At 38.9% G+C, this 22,392-nt stretch overlaps 1 protein-coding gene across 6 annotated transcripts in view; it reads right to left on the minus strand.

Annotated features, from left to right (window-relative positions):
• LOC131132465 (ankyrin-3-like) overlaps positions 1-22,392 on the minus strand; it is an 88,640-nt gene that overhangs the window by 48,249 nt on the left and 17,999 nt on the right. The window contains exons 2-25 of one of the 6 annotated variants that reach the window (XM_058078101.1): positions 19,671-19,772; positions 19,483-19,581; positions 18,380-18,478; positions 18,098-18,196; positions 16,574-16,759; positions 16,314-16,337; positions 14,649-14,747; positions 12,965-13,063; positions 12,779-12,877; positions 12,509-12,706; positions 10,396-10,494; positions 9,108-9,206; positions 8,534-8,632; positions 7,300-7,497; positions 7,135-7,233; positions 6,910-7,008; positions 6,046-6,243; positions 5,884-5,982; positions 5,715-5,813; positions 5,527-5,625; positions 4,282-4,377; positions 3,371-3,443; positions 3,170-3,229; positions 2,371-2,406 (exon numbers count right to left, since the gene is read on the minus strand). In XM_058078101.1, the coding sequence (XP_057934084.1) occupies positions 2,371-2,406; positions 3,170-3,229; positions 3,371-3,443; positions 4,282-4,377; positions 5,527-5,625; positions 5,715-5,813; positions 5,884-5,982; positions 6,046-6,243; positions 6,910-7,008; positions 7,135-7,233; positions 7,300-7,497; positions 8,534-8,632; positions 9,108-9,206; positions 10,396-10,494; positions 12,509-12,706; positions 12,779-12,877; positions 12,965-13,063; positions 14,649-14,747; positions 16,314-16,337; positions 16,574-16,759; positions 18,098-18,196; positions 18,380-18,478; positions 19,483-19,581; positions 19,671-19,772 (2,557 nt within the window). Of the gene's footprint in view, positions 1-2,370; positions 2,407-3,169; positions 3,230-3,370; positions 3,444-4,281; positions 4,378-5,526; positions 5,626-5,714; positions 5,814-5,883; positions 5,983-6,045; positions 6,244-6,909; positions 7,009-7,134; positions 7,234-7,299; positions 7,498-8,533; positions 8,633-9,107; positions 9,207-10,395; positions 10,495-12,508; positions 12,707-12,778; positions 12,878-12,964; positions 13,064-14,648; positions 14,748-16,313; positions 16,338-16,573; positions 16,760-18,097; positions 18,197-18,379; positions 18,482-19,482; positions 19,582-19,670; positions 19,773-22,392 lie in introns of all 6 variants that reach the window. The other 5 variants (XM_058078105.1, XM_058078106.1, XM_058078102.1 and 2 more) reach the window with 5 other exon arrangements.

The following is a 22,392-nucleotide window of genomic DNA, read 5'->3' on the forward strand; positions in this document are numbered from 1 at the left end:
AGGGCACATATAGACAAACAACCATTCACACTCACATTCATACCTATGGACAATTTGGAGTGGCTAATTAACCTAGCATGTTTTTGGAATGTGGGAGGAAACCGGAGTACCCGGAGAAAACCCATGCATGCACGGGGAGAACATGCAAACTCCACACAGAGATGGCCGAGGGTGGGAATTGAACCCTGGTCTCCTAGCTGTGAGGTCTGTGCGCTAACCACTAGACCGCTGTGCCGCCTATAAATAGAATTACATATCAATAAATAAATAAAAGCACTATGAAATAAATACATATGAGAGCAGAGTGCTTTTATTTATTTATTGATATGTAATTCTATTTATATATTTATTTTTGTATTTATTTCTACATTTATTTTTGTATTTATTTTTAATTTTTGAATCTTGTTTTTTATTTTTGTATTTATTTTTAATTTTTGAATCTTGTTTTTTTATTTTTGTATTTATTTTTGCTTTTATATTTTATATATTTATTTATTTATTTATTATTTTGGCAGTTTTGGTCCTCCATAGATATATAAACATGGAACCCGCTAAAAGAAACATTAGACTCCCGTCTTTCATCACCAAAAAAAAAAAGTTTGTTTCTACCTTTTTGTGGTCTTTAGTAATCAGCAGTAGAACATAGGTAAGTTTCAGGAAAATATCCGTTCCCGACTATAAAGAGGAAAAAAGATCATTTGAAATGGAGCCGTGATAAAATAGACGCTAACGTCAGCTAGTAGCAAAACGGCGAGCAACGCCATTGCATGATAATACGAGCGTAGCACAGCAACGCTTTGGCGCCTTTAAAAGTCAATCACTTCGACCGAGGGAATCCATTCTACTTTGGAAAACACGGCCGGCCGGCTGACACTAACAGTTTACATAAGGAGGGGGGGCGGGGGTGGTCCCAAATTAGAAGTGGGTTGCTGTGAGGGTGTGTGTGTGTGTGTGTGTGTATGTGTGTGTGTGTGGGTGTGTGTGTGCTTACACTGAAAAAAGTGAAACCACTGCATCATTCCTTTAAAGAGAATTTTTAAATGAGTCTAATTGGAAATAAAATAGTTTCCAGGTTAAATATGATTTTTCTTTTTTTTTCCTTTTATTTTTTTATTTTTTTTTACACTCCCCCTGGACAAAATGAAATGAAACAATTCTACTTAAATGGCAGTTAAAGTTCTTTTTTCCGTAAATGTTATTGTGTAAAACACACACTGGCCTGCTGTACTGCTAAGAACACCGTTTTTCATGTTTTTTTATTTATTATTATTATTATTATTATTTTGAAAGGTGATGCAATTTTCAGAATCATCACAAATAAATGATCTTTTCAATTTTTTCAATAATTTTTTCTGTTTTTAGTTTTATTTGCAGTAGATCAGTTCAGTGAATTATAGTTTTATATTTTTTTCTAACAAAAAATAATTTTTGTTTGTGGTGAAATTTTAACTTGGAAAAGGGCAAAAAAAAATATTGACCTACATTAAGTATCAGTTTTGTTTTGGACTAAATATAATATATGGATTAAGGTATAATGAAAATTATACTTTATATTGAATCAGAAGTTTTATTTGAGAAAAAAATATTGAAATGAAAAATTTAAAAAATAAAATTTTATACTGAATCAGAAATTTTGAGAAAAAAAGAAATTTGAAATTCAAAATGAAAAAAAATTTTTTTTATACTGAATCAGAAATTTTATTTGAGAAAAAAACAAATTTGAAATGAAAAAAAATAAAATTTTATACTGAATCAGAAATTTTGAGAAAAAAAAAAAATTTGAAATTCAAAATGAAAAAAAATATTTTTTTATACTGAATCAGAAATTTTATTTGAGAAAAAAACAAATTTGAAATGAAAAAAAAATTAAATTTTATACTGAATCAGAAATTTTGAGAAAAAAAATTGAAAAAAAATTGAAATGAAAAAAATTTAATTTTATTTGAGAAAACTAAAAAAAATGCATATAACAAAATTACAGCAATTAAATTAGTGTATAACAAAGTAAAATCTATACTTATATGTAGTAGTAAAAATGATTTTTTTTTCCAAAATAAAAAATTAAGTTGTAACAAAGGATAAAATTGTAACACTCTTTGTTATGAATAATTTTTTGACTTTGTCTGAATGCAGTTTCTTTCTTTGTCTTAAGATTAAAAATGTATTTCCAGTTACCCACATCATAAATATCATTTGAGAAAAACTAATAACTTTAGGTATAACAAATGACAGTAATTTTTTAAAAGTTGATCCAAAGTATCATTTTTTTCAGTGTACGGTTACGTGAGCCAAACTTGGAGAAGAAACGTACGAGAAGCCGTTTTTGTTAGTAGCAAGGAAAACAATCCAAGGTCGCTGCTTCCGACTTACAGGAGTAGCTGATGCAGACATTCCCACAATCCATCTCTGTTCCGATAAAAAAACAAAAACAAAACACAAACACACCGATTATACTTCACATGGCCAACGCTGGAAGACCCTCCACCGGGACGTGACTTTGTTTTTTTTTTTCGGAGGGTCCCGGCTGAGCCGCTATTTGGAGGGGGAAACATGTCCGCCTGTTGATGGTGTGTTTGCTTTGGCCCGATTGTGTGAAGCGACACTCACAAAAGATCAAGTGTGTGTGTGCAAACAACGCGGACAGAAAAGAAAGTGGTCACACACACACTTCACTCCTGTCGCCATGGAAACCGAGAGAAAAGGCTGACTGGCAACATTTTGGCACCGCGGAGTCGGATAAACACATGACGGTAAATCTGGTATCACTCAACAAAAATGGACACCCTACTCTTTTGTCGCGGCTTTCACTTCACCAGTTTCTCCCAAATATTGGCTACAATAAAAGGCCACTCCAAAATGCACGTGTGCAGTCGTCATTCCCATTGAACGCTCCCTCAACACCAGTGGCACCGTGCTGTGTAACAGAACTACACATATTGGAGTGGCCTTTTATTGTGGCCAGCCGCCTAGCAGATGCGTTCACTGACACCGATTCAAAATAGTGTATACGTGATGTGAACAAAATGGTAAAAGAGTACAAACCAGGACGCTTTTGGGCACCAAATAAACAGATAAGAATAATTGTAAGCAAAAAGCATCGAAATGATGACAAGATGGAGAAGAAAAGAGCAAATATTCTGAATAAAAAGGATGAAAGGGTGACAAGTACCTTCATCAACATCAGACAAATAGTCCTCTGTGATCTTTTCGGGAACATTGGCCTTACAGACTGTGTGATGGGGATGGAGGAAAGATGTTAGAGGAAATGACGGAATGAAAGGAATGATGGATGCCGAGTCAGGAAAGAGAAGTGGAAGCCAAGGGATGACGACTCGGACCCGATTCAATTTGGTCAAAGAGCAGAACTCACCGTCGTCGTCCGACATGTCCAACACCTCGTTCATGGTCTCCGGAACGTTCATCTTGTGTTTCTCCGTCACCGTCTGACAACAAATGCAAACATTCCTAATTAGCGGACATGCGCTTATTTATTTTACTTCCACGGGATTGGGTAATCAGCTATGACACGGCACAAACTTGGTTTTTTGGGTAACTTTATTTGTCCGTTTTTTTTTGGCAACATTTTTTACATGTTTTTTTTTGTTCATTATAACATATTTTTGTTATTTTTTTCTGGCAACTTTTTCATGTTAATTATGAGAATTTTTTTTCTTAATTTTTTTTTAAATGTTTTTTTTCTGGTACCTCGTGTGTCAGTTTTTTTCTGTTATTTGTTTTTTTCTGTTAATTCTGGTAACTTATTTTTTTGTCCTTTTTTCTGGGAACTTTGTCAGTTTTTTTCTGGTATTTTTTTTGGTACTTTTTTTTTTTTCCTTTTGTGTGTCTATTATTTTATTATTATTATTATTATTATTATTATTATTATTGTTTTGTGTCCATTAATTCTGATAGCTGTTAGCCTAGCTTCGCCACAAACTTGCTCAGAGCACGTCAGCGCCAAACTCCCAATGCCTCGGGCCATTAGCGGTAATTAGGGGTACTACTAATTATTGGGCTGATATCAGCATAGAAATATCGGTTATATCGGCTGATATCGATATTGGTTTTCCCAATCATGAAAAACGATATTTAACGGTATTTGAAGATTTTTTTTGTCTGCTTTTTTTCTGCCAGGCAGGCAGTTTTCCAGTTTTTTTCCTGGTAAAAATTATTATTTTTTAAAAATCTTGTTCATATTTTGTGTCTGTTTGCTTCTCATACATATTTTGAGTCTATTTTCTCTGGTAACATTTGTCACCGAGCCGGCCGAACATGACGCACCTGAGTGGTCAGCGTCTCCTCCGTGACGACCTTGAGCGTGTCCACCACGGAGATGTAGCCCAGTCTCCTGGCGATGGACAGCGCGCTGTTCCCGTTCTGCAAGGACAAAAAGGTCCACCGTTAGGGTTTCTTCTCCAGCAGGATGACCACAGACGGCTTCAGGAATTCCCAAACAACTTTATGGGTGCTTAGGAAGGGAGGCCATCAGTTTGGGATATGGATACAAGTGGAAATTCAAAAAAATAGCTCCTAGAAAAAAAAAAACCCCAAAAGACAGAAAGTGATTACCAGGAAAAAAAGGACTGAAAGATGTCACCAGAAAAAATTGACAAAAAAGAAACAAAACAAAAATCACAAAAAGGTACCAGAAAAAATGTACAAATCCAGAAAAATATTTCCAAAAAATACAGATAAAATGTATAGAAGAAAATTTACAAATAAAAAGGTACCAGAAAAAAATTACAAATAAATAGTTACCAGAAATAAATGGCCAAAAAAAACATTTTCCACAACAATCTGTAAAAAAAAGACCAAAAATTTTACCAGAAAAAAACAAATCCAGAAAAATATTTCCAAAAAATACAGATAGAATGCAGTGAAGAAAATTTACAAATAAAAAAGGTACCAGAAAAAAAAATGTACAAATAAATAGTACCCACAAATAAATGGCCAAAAAAAACATTTTCCACGATAAAAAAGGTACCAGAAAAAATGTACAAATAAATACTAACTAGAAAAACAATAACAAAAAAAACTTTCCAGGACAATAAAAATTTAGCAGAAAAAAACACCAAAAAGTTACCAGAAAAAACAAAACCAGAAAAATATTTCCAAAAAATACAGATAAAATGTATTGAAAAAAAATGTACAAATAAAAAGGTCCCAGACAAAAATGTACAAATAAATAGTTACCACAAATAAATGGCCAAAAAAACATTTTCCGCGACGAAAAAAAGGTACCAGAATTTTTTTTACAAATAAATAGTTACCAGAAAAAATCAACAAAAAGTTTGACATAATTAGGCAACCAGCACAAAAAAAAGTTGCCAGATAAAAGCAGACAAATAAAAAGGTACCGGAAAAAAATTGCAACCAGAAGGTGAAAAAATTACAAAAATGACCAGAAAAAAGAGATTAGGATGTTTTCCCAATTAAGGTCACATCCTGATCCTTAAAGTGGCTTTTAAAATACGATTAGATCCCTCTGAGAATGAAGGACCGCCCACCGGCGGCGTGCGTGCTCACCGTGGTGAGTTCGTTGGGCGAGGCCCCGTGATGCAGCAGCAGGTTGATGATGTGGGTGTGTCCCTGCTGCGCGGCCTGATGAAGAGGCGTGTAGCCGTTCTGCGGATCAACAAAAACAAATGAGTGTGATGCCGCCAGAGTACGCTCGGACACCACGCGGCCGGCCGGCCGGCCTGGAAAATGAGCACCTTGGTCTTGGCGTTGACCTTGGCCTGGTTTTTCAGCAGGAAGTTGACCATCTTCACGTTGCCATAGTGGCAGGCCACGTGGAGGGGGGTGTAGCCCAACTGATGACACACAAGCACCATGACAATATATTTAAAACGTAAATAAAAGAAGGATCTTTCCCAAGCTTACCTTGGTCTCGGGGTCTACGGTGGCCCCGTGGTTGACAAGAACTTCGGCCACGTTGACTTTATCCTCCTGGGCGGCCAGATGGAGAGGCGTCAAACCATACTGGAAGAAGAAAAAAAAATGCTAGCTTTGTGCTAACATGCTAACATGCTTGTGGTCAAAAACCTTATTGCCGGTGTTGACCGGAGCGTCTCGCGCCAGCAACAGCGTCACCACGTCCACGTGGCCTTCCTGGGCGGCCAGGTGCAGCGGCGTGATGCCTTGCCGCGTCACGCTGTTGGTGGAGGCGCCGTACTCCAGCAGCGTGGTGGCGATCTCCATCTGGTTCTTCTTGGAGGCGATGTGGAGCGGCGTGTAACCGTTCTGGGCCGGAAGAACAGACGCGATACTTCAAAATACCGTCGTGTGAAATGTAGAGCGAACGTGGTGAAATCCATTCAGGATTCAGGATCAAACCGGCAACCATCTACCACTCTACCACCTGAGACCCTGTCCGCCATCGTCTCCCACTTCCTACTTCCTGTCATGTGTGGTTTATCAGCCAAATGATCTCTGCTGAGGTCTTACGTATAAATAGTTGGGGTTAAAAAAAAAAAACAAAAACATGCTAAGCTATGCTAACCGGATACTTGCTAACATGTCATTGCTTCTCATACATATTTTAACTCTATTTTCTCTGGTAACGTTTGTGCATCCATTATTTGCTCTCTTATACAAAGTTATAGTTAAATTGCTATATCTAGCATGTCCAAAATGTCTTGCAAAGAAGATGAAATAAAAAATAACATGATGGAAAAAAAACAAACACGCTATGCTATGCTAACTGAATACTTGCTAACACATTTTCAAAACTCATATGCGCAGAAACAACAGGACACTTATTTTTGTTTAACCTCGGGTGTCTGTTTTCCCACTCCGGTCCTCTGGGTGGCAGTAATGAGCATTCCAAAATCGCTGCCATGCTACAAGGAATGCAGCGAAATGCGATCGTTTTGAAGCTAACATGATCCAACACCGTGAGGCTCTTACCTTGGCAGCGGCATACGGCGAAGCTCCCTGCTTGAGCAACAGCAGCGCCACCTTCTGGTTATCGTAGTGCGAGGCCACATGCAGTGGAGTTAGTCCACTCTGGACACAAACACACACAAACACACAAACACACACACACACACACGGTTAGGTGGCTTCCACACACACACAAAGCTTGCTGTGACGCAGTGCACACGTCAAGGAAGTAAATTAGCGTTCGAGTACCTTCCCGGCAGCGTCTGGCTCGGCGTTCTTCTGCAGGAGAAGGTTGGCCACCTCCATCTTGCCGTACTTTGCCGCCACATGAAGAGGAGTGAAGCCCTTCTGTGATAAAAAAAAACAAATAAAACATTTATTTATGTTATGAATGCTGCTAAGTCGTGAATTAACCTTGGTGGTGATGCCCAAAGTGGCCCCGTGGTCCAGGAGCACCGCCGCCACCTCACGGTGTCCCTCACGGGCGGCCAGATGAAGCGGCGTGTAACCCGAGCTGGTGGTCGTGTCGGGCGACGCTCCGTTGGTCAGAAGCTGCTGGACGATGTCTTGCTTGCCCAGACGGCTGGAGATGTGGAGCGGCGTCTGGTCGTCCTGTCCGCAGTCAACAAGGGGGTGTGGCTTACCACCGAGCACGTGTGGAATATTAGGTGTGTACCGCGAATTTGCGTTTTTTTTTTTTTTAATGTACGCTGGTGTCCGTTTTGACACACCTAAAAACCGGCGTTGGGAGTAACGGCATTAAAAATCATTATTTTGGATTTCAGCCGCCGCCCAACACCTTTGGCCCCACCTGTGAGGGGGGGACCCGTGATTCTGGGCCACCAAACGCTTGCCATCATGCCCCACCCTCGAGTTACTTTTACTGGTAACAGTTACTTTTGTAGTGGAGTAACTCAAATAAAAATAAAAATAAAATTGAAAAAAATAAAAATAAAATTGAAAAAAATAAAAATAAAATTGAAAAAAATAAAAATAAAAATAAAAATAAATAAAAAAAATAAAAATAAAAATAAAAAAAATAAATAAAAATAAAAATAAAAATAAAAATAAAAATAAAAATAAAAATAAAAATAAAAATAAAAATAAAAATAAAAATAAAAATAAAAATAAAAATAAAAATAAAAATAAAAAATACTGATATCAGTATCGGCCAATATTCAAGGCTGTAATATCGATATCATACTAAAATTTAAATAAAAGAATTGAATTTTTTCAGTGAACAATGACAACCAATGTGCAGATATAGGTATACAGGGGATTCAAAGAGTCGTTCAAAAGACCTGACTCGTTCACTAAACGTCACATCAGGATAGCTCCATGCAACAACGAGTTCAAAGTGCGGCGTTCAATAATGTAATCATTACTTTCCATGGTACCCAAATACATTTATGAAGAGGTCATTCACTACTAATTCAATTACTTTTTTTTTTGGGGGGGGGGGGGGTAACTATAAGTAATTACTTCCAGACTACCTAAAATAGCTTGGCTGAAAGACCAAAATGGATAGATAAATATATGTTTCTAAAAATAGTCACGGGCATGTGGTCATGCACTTAGTCTCACACACATACACACACACACACACACACACACACACACACACACACATTACCTTACGTTACATTACCTTGGCCTTGGCGTCGACTCGTGCGCCATTCTGGACCAAATACCGGACCACATTGGATTGTCCCGCCCTTGCAGCCATGTGGAGAGCAGTCTCGCCTCTCTGGGACACACACAGGTACACACACACACAGGTACACACACACACACACACACACACAGGTTAGTGCATGGAAATAAGGACAACTGACCAACCACAAAAGTAGTTTTCCAACCAGACACAGAGGTGTGGAAATGAAGCGCTCCTGCTTTGCACGTCCCATAATGCTCGTTTCCACGGCAACCCTGCCACAGACACGGCGTGGGCGGCCAAATACTTGAGGTTGATGAGTTAACTGTGCAGCACTTTTTCCCCTCCTCTTTTTTTTTTTGAGGAGTTTACAGCCGGTTCAGGGAGCAGCGAGCGTTCCTGGGCCCAGGAACGCTCGCATGGGAATGCTACACATGGGAATAATATGATCCCACACGGGAGACTTTGTCATGTTGTGTACTTTTTGTGTCTCTTAGTCTCCACATGTGGTCGTTGTGGTTGGGAAAAATACACAGTGTAAATAAATTCCCATATTTCCAGGACTCACCACATTGCTGGTGTTGGGCGAAGCTCCGTGGTTGATGAGCTGGTGGACGATGTTTTCATGTCCCATGAACGCCGCAACGTGGATGGGAGTCAGGCCGGACTGCCGGGACAAAAACGAGATCGCATCACTGGAACGCCTAAATTTGGAATTTTTAATACCTGGATTTTTTTCATTGTACAAATGTGAGCAGTTGATGATGTAACAGTGATCTCGGGGGTGCTGGAGCCTATCCCAGCTGTCTTCGGGCGAGAGGCGGGGTCGACCCTGGACTGGTGGCCAGCCAGCCAATCACAGGACACATATAGACAAACAACCATTCACACTCACATTCATACCTATGGACAATTTGGAGTGGCTAATTAACCTAGCATGTTTTTGGAATGTGGGAGGAAACCGGAGTACCCGGAGAAAACCCACGCATGCACGGGGAGAACTCCACACCGAGGGTGGAATTGAACTGGAGTCTACTAGCTGTGAGGCCTGCGTGCTAACCACTCGACCACTGTGCAGCCTGACATTTTATTATGAATAATAAAATTTTATTATGTGTATTTTATTTTCTAAAAAATTTCAAACAAAAAAATAAATGATGAAATTTGAAATAAATGTGTCAAAATTTCGTGTCACTTGATTTTACATTATTTCAATTTTTTTTTTAATATTTTTTTTTAGATTTTATTGTAAATAATAACATTGGATTGTTATTAATTATATTATTAATTTGATGTATTATTCATTAAATTTTAACTTGGGCATCCACAGGCCCACATGTTGCATATGTATATAATATTATCAAAACACGTTAAAATGTAAAATAAATGTTTGGCAATATATTCTGTCGTTTCTTGTTACATTTTATATTATATGCATTTTTGTATATTTTTTAAATATATTTTATATTTATTTGATATATTTTATCATTTATTAAAAACATTTTAAATACAACATTTTTGTGTTTATTAGTTTATTATTATAATAATTGTTATATATGATTAATTTTATGTATTATTTTTTATTTTGACGTTTTTCAAGCAGTGCGTATAAGAAGTTCTGATGAGCGTTACGATGCCATCTACTGTACAAAGTTGTAACGACAAGCTACATTGACAGACAGTCCCATTATAATGTGTCTATGAGTGAAGAAAAGCATTGGAAGTAAACGTATGGGAAATGCCGCATACCATACATAAGATAAAGCTAGACTGAGCCTTCATTGTGTCCCAAGACTTTTGTCCATCCCGTGATGTGCACCTTCTAGAAATCCCGAGCAAAGATGGCGGCAACGCACCTCAGTGACGGCCTGGATGGAGGCGCCGTGCTTCAGGAGGAGCTCCATCACCTTGACCCGGTTCTTCTTGCAGGCGATGTGCAGCGGCGTGAAACCATTCTAGAAGACAAAATTCCAAGCTGGTGATCCCAAAGAACGCCGCCTGAGGCGGGACACATTTGGAACGACGGGCGGAAAATCCAGCCTGTCTTTTGTCCCCCCCCCCCACACAGCGAACGAGCATGCGTGGAAAGAATTCCCTCACAATGCAAAGTTAGCCTCGCAGGAACACAAACGTCTTCTCCTTCCTGCTCGGCTAAAGACATCCAGCTCCATGACTTCATCCCACTTTTTTCTTTTTTTTTCCCTTTTCCCAAGCTCGAGGAACCACACCCAGACGTCTCCTCTTACACACCCGTCATGGTTGTCTTACACTTTGTCCTCCTCCATTATTACCCTTATTGTAGCTTGTAGCATGTAGCATAGTCGATCTAGCGAGCTACTTTGGGGGACATTGGAGAAACTCAAGTGGGGACGGGACTGCTATTTGTGCTACCAGTTGGGGGCGCCACTAGGATAAACATGGCAGAATCACGAAACATGCACAGAATTTGCATGTTTTTCGCCAATAAAAAAAATTTATTTCAAAGCAATAAAAAAATATAAAAATTTCAAATAATAATATATATAATTATTACAAATATTTTAAATAATTCAAGCTAAATTTGACCAAAGTTTGACCAAAATTCTAAAAATTCTGCGTTTGTTTACAAACTAACTCATTCAATAGCAAAAACATTTTTATAAACACACGCGACGTAATTCTCCGCATAAATTACAAAATAAAATACTTTTTTAAAATTATTTTTGGCATCTGTAAATATTTAAAAATTAATGTTCATAAGACATTCTTTAAAGTTCATTTCAATTCAATGCTTTTATTGTTAGAATATTTTGACTTTATTCTTAATAAACTAAATTACTAAATTATTATTATTAATTATTAATTACTAAAACTTAATAACTAAATTCTAGCTAAAAATTCTTCTTGTAATTCGGACTTTATTCCCATAATATTGTGACTTTATTATCCAAACATTATGCCTTCTTCCGCAAACTAATTTTCCAAAAATAACTTTAGTCATTGTTTTGTTTGCTTTAATATTACATCTTTTCTAAAAAAAAAAAAAAAAAAAAATTCAGACATTATGTCGTATGACATTATTTTACCTCATAACATTACGACTTTATTCTAGTAATACTTTTTTTTTCCACTTAATATTTTGACTTTTACTGCAGATTTTTCAAATTTTTTTTAATTAAAATTAATTAATTAAATCTAATTTAAATTAATTTAAAGTGCTGCAAGCCAATAAAAAACAAAAAAACCGCCACAGGCCCTAGACCAGGGGTGGGCAAACTACGGCCCGGGGGCCACATGCGGCCCGCCAAGTGTTTAAATACGGCCCAAAGTATTTCATTGAAACTTAACATACAACCTGGCATCATGGTACAACCTTGGTACACCATGGTACAAGTACAGATAGCTGATTGCACTACATTTTTACAGATACAATAATTCCAGGTAGACTGTTACGTGTAGAATATATAGTATGCCCCCCCCCCCCCCCCTGTCAATTTTGTTAAATCAATGCGGCCCGCGAGTCAAAAAGTTTGCCCACCCCTGCCCTAGACTGATCAAATCAAAATGACCATTTAGTGGTTTGGTCTGCAATATATCATAAAATAAATATTTTATTGATAGCAGGTTTGCTTTAATGGAAAATATTCCCATTTGAGACGCTGAAATCGGAGGAAAGTGAAATTTTTAAATTAAAAAAAACGCTGTAACAAACTTAAATAAACTTAGTTTATTAGCGCCTCTAAACTCTTCACATCGAATTGCGTCAAAGAAAAGGAAAGTGAAAGTGAAAGTGAAGTTTTGGTGGTAAAATGATCCGAAATTAAAAACAGCACTTCCCAGCATGTGAAAGGATTCCTAAGAAATGGAAGTGACAACTAAGCAGTGTAGCGCTCCGATTACTGACACTTCCTCCCCCCGATAAGCCTTAAAGGTCTTCTCTCCCTGCATTGCAACGCCCCCCTCCAGTGTGACATGGAAGCTCCTGCTCACCAAGGCCTTGGCGTTGGGGTTGGCCTTTTTATCCACGATGACCTTGGCCACCTTGTAGTGTCCGCAGTGGGCGGCCACGTGCAGCGCCGTCAAGTAGTCGTTGGTGACGTCGTCCACGGGCGCGTCGTGATGCAGCAGCAGCTGGACGCAGTTGAGGTGGTCGCCCTGCGTTGCCATGTGGAGCGGCGACAGCCCGTTCTGCCGAGTGGAGTTAGCAGATGTTAAGGAAGCGTGTGGACAAACGTAGCGGGCGGGGGGGGGGGTGCGTACCTTGGTCTTGGAGAGGATGGGGGCGCCCCTGTTGAGCAACATCTCCACCACCTGCTCGTGGCCGCTCCTGGCGCCGCAGTGGAGCGGCGTCAGACCGTCCTGGGGAATCGAAGGCGGGACTTTAGCGAGCGTGCTCGCGCCGACAAAGTCATGATGTCATGTGTGGCTTGTGGACCTGCCAGGTACCTTAGTCCGCGCGTCTATCTTGGCTCCTCTCTCCAGCAGAAGCCGCACCATGTTGCCGTTCCCACGCTTGGAGGCCACGTGCAGCGGCGTGATGTCGTTCTGGACGCGGATGAAAACAAAACATCACTTTGGAAACAAACACCGCCGTCTGCTAGCCACATTAGCTTTGGGCCTGTCAGTAATATAACAGTAATATAAGATATATAACAATATAACTCATATAACAGTAAATAAACGGGAAATAAAATTAATAAAATACATTTTTAATTCATTTCTAAACACGCACCAAATTTTCATCCTTTTTGCCAAATCAAAAAAAATATATATATTTGAAAGCAATAAAAATATTTTAAAAAATCAAATTAATAGATTTAATTATTACAAATATTTTAAATAATAATTCAAACTAAATTTCAAAATGTTTGACCAAAATTCTAAAAATGCTCTGTTTGTTTACAAACTAACTCATTCAATACCAAAACATTTTTTATAAACCCAACCCATTTTTAATAAACCCTCCGCTAATTAATTTCACTTGAGAGCATTTCCAAGCCATAAAAATGGCCACAAGGTGGCAGAAGAGCATTTAAGAGCTCAGCAGGCATCATGTCAACAGACAAAATAAAATAAATAAAATACATTTTTATTCATTTTTGACATCTGTAAATATTTTAAAATTAATCTTATTACATTTTAATAACTTTCTATAATTATTTTTATTTAACAAAGTGTCCAACACATTGCGCTGATTGCATATTGAATAAATACAACTAAAATAGCATTTTTGACATTACCATGAAATGTAGTCATTTAAACTAAATATGTACTTTTTTTTTTACATATTTGTATTACTCCTTATTACTCCAGTATTACTCCCACAGCTGTGTACATGTTGATCAAGCCACAGGTTTATTGCACAGTTTATTAAGAGAAAAAAGTTGTAATACAACAAGAAAACAATTGAATTAAAATAATAACTTCATAATATTAGGAGAAATAATGTCATTTTAGTTTAGCTTAAAGTTGAATTGTTAAAGAAAAAATACTTTTTCTTAAAAGTCATAATATGAGAAACAATGAAAAAATGTACTTAAAAAAACAAAAATAACGACAATTGGGAATTTTTTTTTTTAGGTGAAAAATTAAAAATATTACAGGAATAAAGTCATAATATTAGGAGAAGAAAGTTTAAATAGTTGAGCAAAAACGTCAAAATATTAAGACAAAAAAGATTGCAATTTCAGGAGAGTAATAACTTGGAAAATATTCATTTTAGTCATTCAGAGAGTTCAAATGTTAAAGAAAAAATAAGTTATAATATTTGGAAAAATTTAATTGGCTTAATTAAAAAATTAATTAATTAAAAAAAATTAAAATTCAATAAATTAAAATTTAATTTAAGTGGCCCATGATTGCTTTCATTTTTCAGAATGTGGCCCTCGCTGTTAAAGTTTGGACACCCCCGAGGTTATGCAAAATGTATTCCATCAACTTTTTATAGGCGTGGTGGGCCAAGGAAGACCACATGGTGGAAGATAACGGTGGTCTAAATTAGGATTGTTTGTCCCTGGGGGAGGTCTGCGCCCTAATGCAGGACATTTTAGGTACAAAATAGAATGGCAAGGACAGCTGGCGTGTTACATACGTGTCACACACACGCACACATGCGCACACACACACTAACCCGTGCCTTGAAATCCACGGCGGCGCCTCTGTTGAGCAGCAGCGTCGCTACGTTGATGTTCCCGTAGTGAGCGGCGATGTGGAGAGGCGTGAAGCCGCTCTGAGGCACAAAGACGAGATGATGATGAAACACAGACCAGACGAGAAGGTCCTCGTCAGCAAAGCCAAGCGTGATGATGGGACGCCGTGCATCAATCAAGCTAGCTAGCTAGCTAACCGGGCAAAGCGGCACAAAGCTCAGCGACACGTGCGCTTGACAAGAAAGTTTCATTCAAAAAGCCTTGAAGACATGAAGCGTTTTAGCCGCCGTCTCATCCATAGCATGCAGGAACACGACACTCCTTTTCCAAAAGTCCACATGCAGGACTACGTGCATCTGAAAATACTCAAGTACTACCTACTAGAATACTGTAAAACCTTTTTTTAATCGCGGTTCATTGGTTCCAGACCTCCGCCCAGTAGGATTCCTTATTTAGAAATGGAATATTTCCGTCGTTAAAGGGAAAAATAAACCTCTTCATGGCCTTCAAAAATTTTTTTTAAACATTATTACAGTTATTTTTCATTTAGGCAATTTTTGAAAATTGCTTAAATTGCAATATTTGTTGACAAATAATAATAATAATAAATAAATATTAAAAAATAAATAATGAAATAATAAATAAAATAATAAATAAAATAAATAATAAAATAAATAATAAAATAAATAATAAAATAAATAATAAAATAAATAATAAAATAATAAATAAAATAATAAATAAATCAATTGACTGCACAAGAAATAAAAACAAACCCAATCATTTTGCCGGTCTTGATATACAGACGTGTTTATGAATCTTTGAAACAGGCTGGATGACAAGAGAGTTCACCTGGGCGTGTTGGTTTTATAGCAGAATGAAAGGAAGTGAATGAACCCCGTTCAGTCTCTTTGTCCCGCGGGGGAGAGGCGGGTTGCGGGTTGCACACTGCAAAATCCATGAGTTAACCTTAACCTTAAATACAAATAAATAATATAATAATAATATAATAATAAATACAAAATGGCCCAGTGTCCACGTCATAAAAAAAACCCATGCCAGCCAATCATGAACTATGAGAAAACTCACAAATCAGTTTGACTCACGGTGTCATTTTACAAGGAACACTAAATTCATCACACAGCAACTTAACACCCAAAAGGCAGCTACGGAATTCCTACTTCTTCCCGTCATTGATTATTCCCAGGCGAGCGGTTCACTGGACATGGCTGCTGGGGATCGAACAATTGCTCTTCAGCGATCCTCGAACACACCATAGTTATTCCCATTAATTGCGGATTTTGAGGTCCAGAACCAAAAACCAGAGGCCACCGGGAAGACCCGTCTGTCGAGTGGTGTCGCTTCGTTTTGTCGGGCACAAATGAGCTGCCAATCACAGCGTTAGAACGCGGCGTGGCTAAAACCACGTTGACAGCCTTTATGCTAAGCTAAGCTAACGTGGCTACAATAGAAGTCGGTAAGAGTGAGTGTGCGCACAAACAACAAGGCTGAAATGAGATGCGGACGTCACGAGGCAGCAAAAGCTTTCATGCTAGCATTTGGCGCTCATGCTAGCAGCCTGAAGGCTTTGCGATGGCGACCATGGGTGAGGAGGAAGAGGAGGAGAGGAAGGAAAAGAAGGCGTGTACCTCTGTTGTTCTATTCACCATCATCTAGAAACAAAAAGTCAGAGGGGGGCGGGGCAAGAAAGAGGAGGGGGGCGGGGAGAATGGGGTGGTTAGTGTACCACAAGTACGACACTAAGCGGCATGATGGCCACGCACTCCATGAAATGCGGACGCACAACCGGATGCCGCCACTCGCCACGCCACGCCCCCCCCTCGCAATGTGCGCTCGGTCGGCCTACGTAAATGATGCTAATAAAATTAGCGTGCGCCCGACGGCCCACCTTGGACTCCACGTCGGCGTTGTGGTCGCTCTGCAGCAGGAGGGCGGCGGCCTTGGTGTCGTCTTTCCTGGCGGCGATGTGCAGCGCAGGGAGGCGCACCTTGCCCTTGGTGTCGTTCTCCAGGAGGAGCGACACCACCTGGTCGTGGCCTTGCTGCAGCGCCACCGCCAGGGGGGTGAAGCCGTCCTGCGGGGGGGGGGGGATAAGCGAGTCAATATTTGTGTGGTGGACCTCTGTGAAAAAACAAAGTCCAGACCGGTACTGGTGGATGGTGGGTTGCCATTCATTTAGCGCTTTTAATTGAATGTTGTTCCGGTCTTAGTTTGAGACAATACATAATAAATAACATAAATAAATAACATCCATTAGATGGCTATAATGCACGTATGTTTTGCTGATGTGCTGAAAATGTTTTCCGGTGACTAGCTAGCATGCTGTTATGCTATTTAGATGGACCACTTCCTCTCCAAAAGGGCGGCGCCACCAGATAATTATTATAAAGTAATTATGATGACCTTTCCCCATAATATATGTACTTATATATGTCCCATTAACATTTTCAACAACATCATTTTCATTTTCATTATATTACAACTTACCATCAAAATACCATCTTATATTAATACTCCGACTATATGCTACTACAAATAAGATGTTTATTTTTTCTTATGACTAGAACACAAGTTTCTCAACATTTTGAATTTATTCGGGTTAAATTTCTGTGTTCAGTTTTTTTTTAACCAACTGTTTCAACTTTCTTCTTCTAAGATTTATTCTTGTAATATTTTGACTTTATTGCAATAATGTTTTGCTCTGTTTGTTTCTTTTAAAAAATGTAAAATTTTCTTTAATATTTCAACTCTATACTCATAAAATGGCATTATTTTTCCTTGTAATATTACGAGTTCATTCTTGTATACTCGTATACTACTTTTTTCCCCATGGTTAAAATACAACTTATTTGTCTTAATATTTTGACTTTATTCTCATAAACTTTTTTTTTCATTTCTGTCCATTTTCTGTTTTTTTTTGACATTTTTTCCTTGTAATTATTTATTTATTAATTTATTATTATTTATTATATATTATTATTTACTATTATTTATTCCCATAACATTACAATGTTTTCCACAACCAATTATTTTTTTTTTTTTCAAATTTAACTATCTTTAATTTTGCAACTTTACAAAAACATAGTTATAAAATTATGGTATTTTCCCTCATAATATTACAACATTATTCTAAACAAATATTTTTAAAATATATCATATTTTCATATTTTTGTAAATTAACTGCTGATTTTTTTTGCTATTGTTGTTTTTATTATTTGTTTTTGTTGCATTATAGTTTCAGAGTGTGCCACAAGCCAATAAAAAAAAAAAAACAAAAAAACAACTGTGGTCCATAAATGGCCCCCGGGTTGCACTTTGGAACCCCATGTGCTAAGCTCAAGGCAGCTGCTAACCAGCAACTTTAATAACAACGCCCGAGGAAAGAATTGGGAGCATATCTGCTGGCGTTCACCTCGGTGGCGATGCTCTGACTGGCGCCGTGGTCCAACAGGAACTGCACCACGTCCAGGTGATTCTCCTGCGCCGCCATGTACAACGGCGTGAAGCCATTCTGGAGACAAACAGGGAAAAAAAAGGTTCGATTTCATCAGTGAAACCCTGCCGCCACCTATCATCCCTGTCTCACACACACACACAGTCCACAATGCTGTGTCAAGCACGTATTGCCACCTGTGTGCATAGCTTACACCTGATAAGAGAAGATAAAGTGTGTATCTGTTGTTGCGTCCTTTACCTGCGACTGAGCATTGATGTTGGCTCCGTGACTGACCAGCTCCTTCACCACTTCCGTCTGGCCGGCCAGAGACGCGATGTGCAGGGCGGTGTTGCCTTTCTGCTTTGGAAAAATGAAACTAAAATGTTAATATTTTAATGTAGAGCAGAGGTGTCCTAAGAGCGGCCCTGGGGCCAGTTGGTTTTTGTTAGCCTTCAGTTGATTGATGGATATGATTAGATATTAGACTAATTGGTTTTGTCACCTATAGTACGATAAATGCTTTAGTCAGTCAAAAGTATTGAGACGGTAATGCATTGAATTGAATTACAAAGTGTCCCCAAACTTTTGACAATCACAACTTTTTAAAAAAAAGAATCCAACATAGGTTCATATAAAGTACCAGTCAAAATTATCGGGACACTTTTGCAGTCAAATGAATGACATCTCACAACTTTTTAGCCCTCAGCATGTTCCAAAAATAAAATACATTCATTATTAGTGACATTTATTAAAATATATCCAACTAATTGTTTTCGGCATCCATAACACAAACATGAAATGTATTTTGGTCCAAGCCAACAAAGGTCAAAAAAGGGGCCAGTCATAAGTAATGGGACACATTTGCATTCAAATGAATGGCAAAGTGTCTCCAAACTTTGATTAAAAAACAAGGTGCAACATAGGGAAATACAGTACCAGTCAAAAGTATTGAGACAAGTTTGCATTCAAGTGAATGAGAACATGACCCCAAACTTTTGACTGGAAAACAAATTGATAAAAAACAAGGTGCAACATAAAGCTAAATACAGTACCAGTCAAAAGTATTAAGACAAGTTTGCATTCAAATGAATGAGAACATGACCCCAAACTTTTGACTGAAAAACAAATTAATAATAAAACAAGGTGCAACATTGGGAAATATACAGTACCAGTCAAAAGTATTGAGACAAGTTTGCATCCAAATCAATGAGAACATGTCCCCAAACTTTTGACTGGTACAATATAGACAAAGTGGCCATTGCTGCAGAGGAATTTTGACTTAAGCAGCGCTCCTGTCACACACAGGATCTTTGACCGGTGACTTCTGTTTTCATTTACACACAAAACCAAGAATGACGCACCTTGGTGGCGGCATCCACGTTGGCGCCCTGCTGGAGGAGCTCGGCCACCACCTCCACGTGACCCTCCTTGGAGGCCAGGTGCAGCGCGTTCAGGCCGTTCTGTTGCGACACGTTCACATCGTTTTATTTGTCGTCACGGTCGGGGGGGGAGCGGTCTCAGTGGTGAAGGTGATGAACGTGAGCGTTACCTGATTGCAAATGTTGATGTCCACACCATTCTTCAGGTAGTCCAGCGCCTTCTCCAAGTTGCCGGCGCGAGCTGCTCGTAGGTAGCAGGCGTTGACGTCAGTCTGAAGATAAAGAAGATGGAAATAATGATATTTATATTTGTGTGTCTTTTTTTGTTTTTTTTTAAGTTGCATCACATAAATAGACTCTTTGACTTGATCGCCAAAACAACAGGCTTTTATTGCAGGTTTGAATAACAAGTGCAATAATCCTTAACATGGGTTGATATAACTAAAACTCAACTCTGAACCCCTGACGTCACTTCCTGTCCACCCCCGTCTTATTGTGTCTACTGTATTGGGAATGTAAAGGTGACTATAGGGGTGTTATGTCATGCTTAGAGGGCTCTAATGTTAAAAACTGGTTGTTTGTCTATATGTGCCCTGTGATTGGCTGGCTCGCCCAAAGAATGGTTGTTTGTCTATATGTGCCCTGTGATTGGCTGGCTCGCCCGAAGAATGTTTGTTTGTCTATATGTGCCCTGTGATTGGCTGGCTCGCCCGAGGAATGGTTGTTTGTCTATATGTGCCCTGTGATTGGCTGGCTCGCCCGAGGAATGGTTGTTTGTCTACATGCGTAATGTGATTGGCTGGCTCGCCTGAAGAATGTTTGTTTGTCTATATGTGCCCTGTGGTTGGCTGGCTCGCCCGAAGAATGGTTGTTTGTCTATATGTGCCCTGTGATTGGCTGGCTTGCCTGAAGGATGGTTGTTTGTCTATATGTGCCCTGTGATTGGGTGGCTCGCCCGAAGAATGGTTGTTTGTCTATATGTGCCTTGTGATTGGCTGGCGACTAGTCCAGGGTGTACCCCGCCTCTCGCCCAAAGACTGGTGGGATAGGCTCCAGCACCCCCGCGAAGGGATTCGAACAAGGGATTCGTGTCGTGGCAGACAAATACACACAAAATGGCAAACTATTTACCTGCCAGAGACATGCAAAGAACGCCACCCCTGCACGTATACGTTACACGATGCCAGCGACCTTTGTCCTACTGTAAACCGACAGTCAACGTCCACAAACATGGCCTACAGCACATATGGTCGAGGCGGGGGTGGACCTTAACGTGTAACCTTAAACGCCGGTCATGCTAAGCACACGCCAAGAACGTAAAACAACACCATAAGCAAATAATAAGCATATGCATGTGCAGGCTAACTGGTTCATAAGTCTGATGCTACTTATGACGAGTGCTAGCATCCAAGGTCAGCTGTTCACATCTCCAAGAACACTCATCATCATCACCATCATCATCATCAGAAATGTATGCAGGTGCAATCAAGGCTGCAGTGAGGACGCACCAGCCGCCACTGCAGAACGCTGCCACCCCCCCCCCCCCACCCCCCACCCCCAGAACCCAAAATGTCACCCCAATTCATCCTGCAGCATCCACACTACAGTCAGTACGACTAAGTCCCCGCAGGCCCTAAAAACCTCGTCCTGTCTCGGATGGAGGTGCTGGTGGTGGTGAGGGTTGGGGGGAGCGGGGGTGGGGGGTGTCAAGAAGACTTACCACGGGACAGTCGGCCGCTTCCTCCACGGCCATGTTGAGCCTCAGCCTGCAGCAAGGAGTGTGAAACCCGAGCACCGCCGCGCTGGAGTCCTCACTGAGGATGGCAGGGGGGAGGGAGGGGGTACGGGAGGTAGGGCGGGGGGGGCTTGTGGGGGGGGCTTTATGTCCAAGCTAAAAATACCTGGCATGCAGTGAGAAAGTCCAGAGCATGGGGGAGGGAGGAAGTGAGGGGTCAGACAGAAGAGGTTCGCTAATAATCTCTTAACTTGCAGCACGGGACAATGTGTGTGTGTGTGTGTGTGTGTGTGTGTGTATATATGTGTGTGTATTTGTGTGTGAGTGTGTGTTATAAGCACATTTGATCCTGAACAGAAGTGTGATGTCATTCTCCTCTATTGATAGGATTCTTTCTCCATGACGATTGATTTAGGCCAGGTTAGTTTGGATATTGTTTGCTAATATTATTTTGTCTAAGCTCACTGATATTCTTTTGTTTATGTTTGCTAATATTCTTTTGTTTATGTTTGCTGATATTCTTTTGTTTATGTTTGCTGATATTCTTTTGTTTATGTTTGCTAATATTCTTTTGTTTATGTTTGCTAATATTCTTTTGTGTATGTTTGCTAATATTCTTTTGTGTATGTTTGCTAATATTCTTTTGTGTATGTTTGCTAATATTCTTTTGTTTATGTTTGCTAATATTCTTTTGTGTATGTTTGCTAATATTCTTTTGTTTATGTTTGCTAATATTCTTTTGTGTATGTTTGCTAATATTCTTTTGTGTATGTTTGCTAATATTCTTTTGTTTATGTTTGCTGATATTCTTTTGTTTATGTTTGCTGATATTCTTTTGTTTATGTTTGCTGATATTCTTTTGTTTATGTTTGCTGATATTCTTTTGTTTATGTTTGCTGATATTCTTTTGTTTATGTTTGCTAATATTCTTTTGTTTATGTTTGCTAATATTCTTTTGTTTATGTTTGCTAATATTCTTTTGTTTATGTTTGCTAATATTCTTTTGTTTATGTTTGCTAATATTCTTTTGTTTATGTTTGCTAATATTCTTTTGTGTATGTTTGCTAATATTCTTTTGTTTATGTTTGCTAATATTCTTTTGTGTATGTTTGCCGATATTCTATTGGCTACATTTGCTGATACTCTTTTGGATACGT

This window comes from Doryrhamphus excisus, chromosome 7 (genome assembly GCF_030265055.1).
Source record: "Doryrhamphus excisus isolate RoL2022-K1 chromosome 7, RoL_Dexc_1.0, whole genome shotgun sequence".
Classification (NCBI taxonomy): Eukaryota; Metazoa; Chordata; class Actinopteri; order Syngnathiformes; family Syngnathidae; genus Doryrhamphus; species Doryrhamphus excisus.